At 34.0% G+C, this 10,116-nt stretch overlaps 1 protein-coding gene across 1 annotated transcript; it reads right to left on the bottom strand.

Annotated features, from left to right (window-relative positions):
* Positions 1 to 1,291: 1,291 nt before the first annotated feature.
* LOC132730329 (uncharacterized) lies at positions 1,292 to 8,591 on the bottom strand. Its single transcript, XM_060716222.1, has 5 exons — positions 8,457 to 8,591; positions 5,473 to 5,721; positions 4,644 to 4,805; positions 2,126 to 2,418; positions 1,292 to 1,961 (listed from the first exon to the last, which is right to left on the bottom strand). The coding sequence occupies exons 1-5, from the start codon at positions 8,515 to 8,517 to the stop codon at positions 1,659 to 1,661; spliced, it is 1,068 nt and encodes a 355-aa protein (XP_060572205.1). The 5' UTR covers positions 8,518 to 8,591; the 3' UTR covers positions 1,292 to 1,658.
* Between the last annotated feature and the right edge of the window lie 1,525 nt (positions 8,592 to 10,116).

Raw genomic sequence — 10,116 nt, 5'->3', positions numbered from 1 at the left:
TTGAATATTTATTTTTCAATCGTATGTAGACTTTCACCGATAAAACAGTGTCTTATACTTATAATTATTGATTCTTTATTTAGGTAGTAATGATGAAAGTGTAAATGTCAGATATTTACCGATAAGCTTTTCAAAGGCTGAACAGTAATCATTTCTTTCAATACTAAGAAAAAAATCAAGGAATGAATAGCTTTTAACATCAAAGTAAAATTTTCCGAAAAATGTGTATTTCAGTAGTTTGTCTTACTCCCGAAAATGCATCATGAAATAAGAAATACATGTTAGCATTTTTTTTTTCACTAAAAAAAACTTAATAAATTAGCCTAAACCTATTAGATTTATTTTTGATATTAGTGTAATTTAACCGGAACTTTTGGACTAAATACAGTACGTATTATCAGTTTGGCGTGAAGGATAAAATCCCTCATCTATGAATTGTTTTATTATGCACTTGTCTCCCGGTCAGTCGAATTAAAACCTACCCCACCACTGGGGAATATTGGCGACCTTGACATTTTTGGACTATCAAAGTCTCTGTACAATGAACAGGATCACTATGATAGAATTGCCGTTGAATTTTCCAAAATTGCAAATTTGATATATCCCAAGACGCTTTAGGCATGAAACTGAAAAAAAGAGTATGAAAATTAAAGGTAATTGAAAAAGTTAAGAAGGCAATCTGACCAGTATGAGCAAACTTGACTAACGAAGGCCATTAAGAGACAGATATACTCGTAATTTCCATATTTGAAGATGTTTTCTTTCTGAATATTGGTCTAAAACTGAACATATATATCAGCGGCGTAGCCAGCTTTTTTCAACTTGTAGGCACTTGAAGGGGGTCTGGGGAGCCCCCAGACGCCAAAAAAAAATGGTCAGATTAAAAAGAGCAAAATGCGCGTTACAAAGTATTACTATGTTCAAGGAAAATTATCAAAACAATGATTTTAAACTATGAATTTGAATAGTTGCAAATTTACTGAAGATGGTAAATCATGCACACACACACTTGATTCGACTATACGGCTTGAACCCACTACAAACCACACCATCGCGTGTTTTTATTGTATCTGGGAACTTTTGAAATGTCAATTTCTTGACCAACTTGTAGGCCCGTCCCTAAAAGGCCTAATAGTACCTACGCCTCTGTATATAGTCATATAAGCTAACCTTAAACTGTCTATGAAGAATGTATAGAAGGACATAAAACGCATCTTGACTTAAAGTACACTTCAATGAAAAGGCATAACAAAATAAAGTCATCTGATTGTTTAGCCAAATTTTACTATAATAATGTAATTTATAATTTTCATGCAATTTACGTTTAGGAAATTCAGACAAATTGCTCTAAAACGTACTCAATATTGCACCAATTATAAACTGAATCATTTGGATGCTTATATTAATTAACAAAATTGATCAAATAAAGGCAATAACAATTATTTGGTTAACATTTCATTCAAAAACCGTCAGTGGAAAACTAGAAGGGGTGCTGTGGCATGTCCTCTATGCTTACCGAAACATGGGACAAGTACCAGCTAGTCCGAGTAGCAACACTCTTGACATCAATCCGTCTTCCCAGATAAACTCAATATTCACATTGTATTCAAAAACGTTTTTTTTTTACCGTTTTCTTCCTCTACTAGTTAAATGCTTTATCATCTTTGTGAAACATTAGTGTATTCTGTAGGATTAGCTACAACGTCGCCATAGCTTGGCAGAATATCTTCATTATTATCATTATTATCTTCGACATCTTCGTATAAAGGTGGATGATCTGGATACGTAATGGCAAGCATGTATCTATTTGGAAAAATTATTTGCTCAGAAGGGAATGAATTGTCAAGACTAACAGTCAGTGTGTCAATTGTATTAACTTCGTTTAAATTTCTGTTTGATAAAGGAACTTGTTCATCTGGTGCTAGATTGGATTGAATATTAATTGGTGCCCAGCTTCGGCCCTGAAATGGAGAATTAAACTTTATTGCTTTATATCATAACACAGAAAATCATGAATGATTTTGCAAATATTTCGCACGCTAAGCAACATTGGCTCATGATATTTGAGAATAATAATGTCGTAATAAAGTTTGTTGCAAATATTGTCACTGATGAAAACGGTTACCTGATTTGTTAAGCGCGGTTGCCGGTTTGGACATGATGGGCATGTTAGTCCGTATTTTCTCTTGAAAATGCAAACAACGCTCATTGCGAGTATCACTACACACCCCGCTACATACAAGTTCTGTAAATCTTTCCGTACTTTGCCTTCTGTAGTACCATTGACTTTTGTAGCTCTAGTTCCATTGCACACTGCTTCTGTTGCCAAGCAAGCATTAATCTGACTCGAACAACGATAATAGTTTTGGATGCAGCGTCCATTTGAACATTTGTAAACATGTTCACTGTGACATGGGCCTGTAAATACATATGTCAAATCATTGTATACATGTAGACATTTTCACTTATTTAATTATCTTACACTTACATTTTGTAAGCAAGACACTATCAATTACCAAATTTGCCCATCAAAACTGAACGTAAACACCAAGTATAGAGTTTATGTAAGATTAAATTGGTCAAGAACGGCACAGTCGTTCGGCAAATTTAATTAATAGCAATATTATCTTTACAAAACTGTAGGGTTACTAGACTGATTAGATTTAGCTGATTTACCAAAGTGAATATGCTTTGATTAAGTTGAAATACTGCAATTCTATTTCACAAGAACGAGTTTCTAAAAGTTAGGCAGCGATTTACAATTACAGGCATTGTATATTCTCTCAAATAAACGTCGGATAGCGTAATCACTGACTTGGACTATAAACAAGTAAGGGAGAAAGGATGAGAAATGGTTGCAATGTGAAATGGGAATCAAAAGATTTTTATACATCAGCTAAATGGCTTAGAACTTTATCATCTTTTTTTTTTCAAGCAGCATTTTGAAAGAAAATCCAAGTGATACATTTTCTATTGTTTTTATCAATATCTGATATACTAAAATACTAATGAAAATGTGCGTGTCTCATGTAGACCTATCCACTCTAACTGATTACGTTTCTTTTTTATGTTTTTATTTTTATTTTATTATTTTTTGTGTTGTTTTTTGTTTGTTTTTTTTTTTTGTTGTTTTTTGTCTAGATTTTCTAGATTTGTTCATTTGGTATAAACTTAAATAAAAATTATTTGAACCTTTCTAATATAGTAAAAACGATTTTCTCGAAAAAAAAAAGCTACTGTTTCTGCTGTCCATAATTCACAACTTGTGTGGTTATAAATATTCTATTACTATTTAATGTCAGATTAAAAGTTTTGTATCTCGACAAATCTATTAAGTTGTAACTGTAGGCCTATAGACAGTCTGTTTGCTCTAAGTTCTTCGTATTTTCACGTTTCATATATTGCTACACTAACTTTTTTGAAATTGTGTACAAAATACATGTATAGAAAACACATGTCTGTTGACAATGAAGCGAAATTCTTAACAAAAATGACAAAAATATCATCAATATTCCTGTTACAATTATTTCAAGAGAAATTCGTAAAATCAAAGAAAGAGCAATTCTAAAATAAGTATTTCAAGTCATTTAAAAGTGTTGAAATATGGACAAATCTGATCATTATATTTTGGAATATGCTGTCTTTTAGTTGACATCATTCTCATTTTTCATGGTTAAGTCAGCATAACACATTACCGTTTATACACGCCTTTTAACGCATTTTTCACCCGCCCCCTTTATTGTTGTCTCAAATGGTGAAAAAATGCCTTATTTAGGCCCCAACACTTGTTTTTGTTTTGGAATGTTGTTTAAAAAAGTGACCACTTTTTCGGCGCGGCCCCCAACCAAAAGATACATCAGGGGGTTGCCAGAAGGGGGTGTGCCCCCTTCTGTTTGGGGGGGGGGTTGAAGGGGGCGGCAGTCCCCCTCATCGCCAAGAAAATTTTGGACTTGTGAGAGGCTATAAATAACCCAAGATCGATCAGAAGGTAACGTGTGACCAACGCTAGCATTTGACTCTATCTTTATCCATTGAGAAGTTACAGCACTTTGAAATCAATTTTGATGGGAAAAAAATCAACGCAAAATAGTGATTTTTGGCAATTTGAGATGTCCCCCCGATGCCATGGTAACAGGAAATGTAAGCCTGGGCATGTTGTTACAAAGGCATTGGTCTAGTCAACATTTGTGTCAAGTTTGATTAATATTGAAGCAGTTTTTATAGTTTTATAGCAATTAGAACTTGTAACTGGAGACTTTTCAATGAAAACAGCAATTTTTCACAAAATGCTCATGAAGTAATGGGTTAACTAGGTTTATATTTCAAAAGATTGACTATTATAATGGTCATTGACCAAAACATAACGATAGAAAAAGTGGTAAGGATAAAATATAAAAACTGCCTATAATTCTAAAAGACTGTCCGACTCATTTTATTAATTGAATGTTGTCAAATACAATCTGGACTTTTCCATTAGTCACGTGGGTTATTGATTATTTTTGTGAAGTAGATTACCAAAATTACTAGTAAAAATAATTAAGGCGAAATGTAATGTTTCTTTGCACTTGTACCTATACACTCACAATTTACAATAAGATTGGCATAATGTCACTCTAACGCTTAGATTTAACTTACTAACTTACCATTACTAAACATAATGTATTTCAAGTTGAATTGTCCGTAGTAACTTGCTCCAAAACCATCATTTGTATTAACTACAACCGTCAATCTATCACTTAACGTTGTAAAGAATTTGTCAGATTGTTCAAGATCTTTATGATGTCCGCAAAGAAATCGAGGCAATCCTGAAAAAAAAAAAAAAAAAAATAATATACTTCAGCATAAATGAACCGCGTCACGAAAAAAACCAACATAGTGCGTTTGCGACAAACCTGGATCCAGACCAGCCAGCGCATCCGCGCAGTCTGATCAGATCCATGGTGTTCGTTATCAGTTTCTCTACTTGGGTTGGTAAGCGAACAGCATGGATTCTGATCAGACTGCGCGGATGCGCATGCTGGTCTGGATCCATGTTGGTCGCAAACGCACTTTGTTGGTTTTGTTGTGACGCGGCTCAAGTACAGTAGATAGCTAATTGTAAAATTAACAGAGTTTGGTGACGTTTATTTAAACTTTAACACAAACTGCAGATAGCGCAAATTTTTGAAAAAAATAATACGTCCAGTAAGGGCTCTATCTATAAAATGGATTTGTGTTGCGATATGTGTCATGTAAAATTCCAATTCGGTAAGAGTTTGAATGACTAGGATCAGCGGCAAATATTTCTTCAACTGAGCGCTTTCAAATATACGTTAAGAAATTAGCCAAAATTGTGTATGGTAAATTTTCACATGATTTAAAAGAGACAATTTCAGGCCCCATTTTGAAGATCAAAGGGTATTATTGGCATATTGCACTGTATAATACAAGATGTTCATAGAAGTTATGTAAAACATATTTTAAGGTACGAACCTTTAATCGCCAACTTCTTGTCACCATCGAGAAATGTTATATTGCCTGCATTACAAGAGGGAAATAGATTCACCTTTGTGAAATAAAACAACACGTGCGACTTTGACGTAAACAACGAACTCTCAAGTTTGATAGTGACACGGCATTGCCCTCCAACTAATTTTGAGTTATATTTTGACGAATCAAATTTACTAGTAAGCTGCCCCGCAAAGCTGTTAATAGATTTACCGCAGTTCTCTTCAATGTTAACTGAAATTGAATAAATAAAACTAATCTGACGTTACATAAACAACAATATATAAACTAATGAATATTTTGTTTTGTTGACTAAGCGACGCAACTTTAGGTAGTCGGTTTTGGCCAATATAATCTGCGATACAGATTATATGTTGTTCTGATGCATACCTTATAATAAGTCAAGTTTTAGCATTGAGTCTCGACTTTTTATGCTGGAAAATGTCTCCGGCTGAAAACTTATTACTCGCCGCGATATTTTATGAGATTGTTGTTGAATAATAAAAAGTTGCGGCCTAAAATTGGTTGCCTTTACCTTTGTAGAAACACTTGCGAAAATGACGCTAAGTGTTGTTTTTTTTTCTCTCTGTTCCTTATGGAAGCTGATTTATACCATTTGTGTTTTCGCCCCTCGACCCTGTCAAGCGTAAAGTCGAAAATGAACAAGTTAAAGTGGCGGGGCGCGGAGCGAAAACACGCTTACAAGCATGAGCGCAGGGCGAATATTAAAGAAATAAAACTTCGCCCCGCGGGGCGCGGAGAGAGATTTAAGAAATAAAACGGCGGGGTCGCGGGACGGGGACGAAGACACGATAATAAGCGGGGTCGCGGGGGGAAGTTTGATAAAATAAACTTCGCCGCGCGCTTCGCAAATTAGCATGATAATTCCCGTGACCCCATCAAGCAAAAAGTCGAGAATAAACAAATCAAAATGGTCGGGCATGGAGCGAAAACAAGCTTATTTACGAGGTCGCTGGGCGAAGTTTAAGAAATAAAACTTCGACCCGCAGGGACGAGGCGCGAGATATAAGAAATTAAACCGCGGGGTCGCGGGACGAAAAACACGCTAAATAGCGGGGTCGCTGGGCGAAGTTTAATTAATAAATTAACGTGTTTTCGTCCCGTGACCCCGTCAAGCGAAAAGTCAATAATAAACAAGTTAAAATGGCGGGGGCGTGGAACGAAATCGCGCTAATTATCGTGGGCGCTATAAAGCGTGTTTTCGCTTCGCGCCCCCCGTTTTATTTCTTAAATCTCGCTCCGCGCCCTGGCGAGTCGAAGTTTTATTTCTTAAACTTTGCCCTGCGACTTCGCTTATTAGCGTGTTTTCGCTCCGCGCCTCCGCCATTTCACCTTTTTGATATTCGACTTTTCGCTTGGCGGGGTCGCCGGACGAAAATGCGAATGGCACAAATCATTCCATAGTTCCTTGACTTTTACAGACAAACGAGGGATAAAATGTAAAGTCAAACCATGGAGGCTACCTGCAACTCGTGTCAAAATGTTCCTCGCTGTTTCTAACAACTGTTATGAAATATTGAGTTCTATACGTTCCCCTCGACATTTTGTACGATTTCAGCAGGTTTGTAAGTTCCCCGCGACATTTAATAAAAAAAAAAACGATAAAATTTCTCGCGGGTTTGAAATGGCAGCAACCGGCCACCATAGTAGTCACAATAGTTTTAAAGTTGTTGGTGATACTTAATTAGAATCTAGGGCATCACAATCTGCCATTAATCAATTGTGAAAACTTCCCCAAATCGCCATTCAATATTGTTGCAGTTATAGCATACTTGAATTTTCGCGAGCGTAAAACGCTAGTTAACTTCACCTATATGAATGACTTAACTGAATTTCCTATAGATCTCAAAAAAGTATATAAAGGATAATGAATGTGAGTGTAGGTTCAATAATGATTTATTAAATTAGATGTATAAAATCAAATTTAAGGAATCATTTTATAAAAAAAAGGGTTTTTAACAATTTGCACTTTATATCATACAAAAACCTTTTGAACTGAATTCCATTAGTTTCGAGATTCAATGCAAACTTGTGATAAAGATTTCAATATCGATTCGTGTACAATGTACGAGTGTGTGTATATATATATATATATATATATATATATATATATATATATATATATATATATTATATATATATATATATATATATATATACACACACCTGAGAGCTTCGTTTTTCATTTTCACCTTATCGTAAATTTCCACTTCATATAACATCATACTGTTTGTAACTTGCATTTTCTTACATCATACTTATAGTAATAAAAACACAAAACGCCCTTATATGTGAAAATTTTTTTAGTTTATATATTTTTTTTCTTTTAAAACACAGTTTTATAGATATATTTAACCGAGTTTATGCCATATTGACCGCAGGCTATATTCTCTTTTGTAAAGTAATACACAATGACCATTCAATAACGGTCTTTCATAAAGCATGCAATTTTATCACCTTTCTAGCGACTGTGTTTCAGTTTAATTTTTGATATCAGTACACATGTATAGAGATTTTTGTTTTGTAATACACCCTGATGGACGCATAATACGCCGAAAGTACTTGGGTATTTATACTTTAGCACTGTATGAACGTTTATTTTCTCCCAATTTATTGTTAGTCTACGTTTTTGTATCCTTGTTGGGGGATCCAGTGTTTTTGAAAGGTGTTTTGTAGATGCAAATATATTTTTCACAAACCTATATATATATTATATATATATAATATATATATATATATATATATATATATATATATATATATATATATATAATATATATATATATATATATATATATATATATATATATATATATATATATATATATATATATAGGTATAGGTTAACTTTTGACAACTATTTAAATTCGTAAAGCAATCGGTATATGTATAACATTATAATAGTATAGTTTTGTTTATAACAATGTGTTAGGGAAGAAATCACTTACATTTATCAAATCCACAACATTGACCTATCAATAACAGAATCACACTTCTTAAAAACAACATATCACTCTTTCGATTTGATTAAAGTTAAAGATCTTCAAACATGTAACCTTTGTATGCTATATCAGGTACGTAATATAATACATTGTACCCGTCTATAAACAGACGACTAAAATACACAAGAACGTAACTCGTTGAGGAGTTATGATCGATACGGCTTCTAAAAAGATCAATTTATCAAATAGATCAAAAGCATAAGTGTGGCGATATGCTCTTGAAGAATTTGCAAACAATCAATCGCCGTCCATATATGGAACCCAGGAAAACATATTTGCAGATGGTACTATTCCTATTCATTTGGAGTGGTACTTGGTAGAGTAAGCAAGCATTTCCATAGAGACCCCCACCTCCAACTATTGCCTCTTTAATTAGTCCGTACTAAATGGGGATTTTTCAAAGTTGGAAGAAAGTTTACGCGTGCGTCAGAGCACGGGAATGAGGGAAAGTTACGTCGTGCGTAGCTATAGGTTCCGTGGTAATGTATGTTAAAAAAACCCAAATAAATCCTGTTTATGTGTCTCGTTCATGCATATATAATTTTGTCCTTTACCCCTACCTTAAAAAATATACCGTTAGTCATGCGCCGCACCTGCTCAGCGGATAACTCATATTTCCGAAATACGATTTTAACTGCATACAACGGTGCCCACGATCACTTGACATATGCGTTTCAATTTTGGGGTCAACATTGTGTCTTTTATAACAAATAATTATGGATACTCTATTTATAATAGGATCTTTATAACTATATTCAGTTATCCCCAACGTATACACCTTTCTTTATTCCAATTGCAAACTTACCCACAACCGGGAAATAGATTGGGGAGAGCAAAGTCAAGTCTCGGTAAAATAGACATTGATCGATGCGGCAGAATCATTGTTAAATGTTCCAAAAACGGAAGTTAGACATACCCGCTGATTTAGATGGCATGGAAGTTACAAAAGGTTTTATAGGTTTAACCTTTGCATTAACCTGCCAGTGCGGGGACAAAATGTTGGCTTTTGAGCAATATACAAACTGAACAAATTAAAGTTCTAACCGATCACCCTGAGTTTTCGCTTATACATGAAAAAGAAAAATACTAATAGATCCGACTTTTATTTTATTTTATTATTTATTTTATTTCAAAGAGAATGAACACATTGAGAATAATAACATTATAACATTTTCTATTTAAATAATACTTTATCGAGATTAAAAAAAAAATTATGACCAGCCACTCACCCGTGTGATTGAGGCTCCAGCATTCAACATTAAAGATTTAAGATCATGCTATACAAAATTTAGAATAAGTGCCCATAGATTAGAAATAGAATGTGGTAGATACAAAAATATTCCTATCTCAGAGAGATTATGTAAAATGTGCAATCTAGGGAAAACAGAAGATGAAATTCATTTCATGCTTGAATGTCCTAAATATGACACTTTTAGAAGCATTTACCTTAAAGAATGTGCTGATTTATGTAAAAACTTTCCTACACTCAATTGTAAAGATCGATTTATATTTTTGCTTAGCAATGAAAATGAAAAGTTTATTGAACTTACTGCATCTTATATATGGCAGTGTTATAACATACGGTCACTTAAATTTACAACAACTT

Source organism: Ruditapes philippinarum, unplaced genomic scaffold (genome assembly GCF_026571515.1).
Source record: "Ruditapes philippinarum isolate M1 unplaced genomic scaffold, ASM2657151v2 ctg10273_1_1_1_1, whole genome shotgun sequence".
Taxonomy (NCBI): Eukaryota; Metazoa; Mollusca; class Bivalvia; order Venerida; family Veneridae; genus Ruditapes; species Ruditapes philippinarum.
This window is presented reverse-complemented; position numbering and strand designations above follow the sequence as displayed.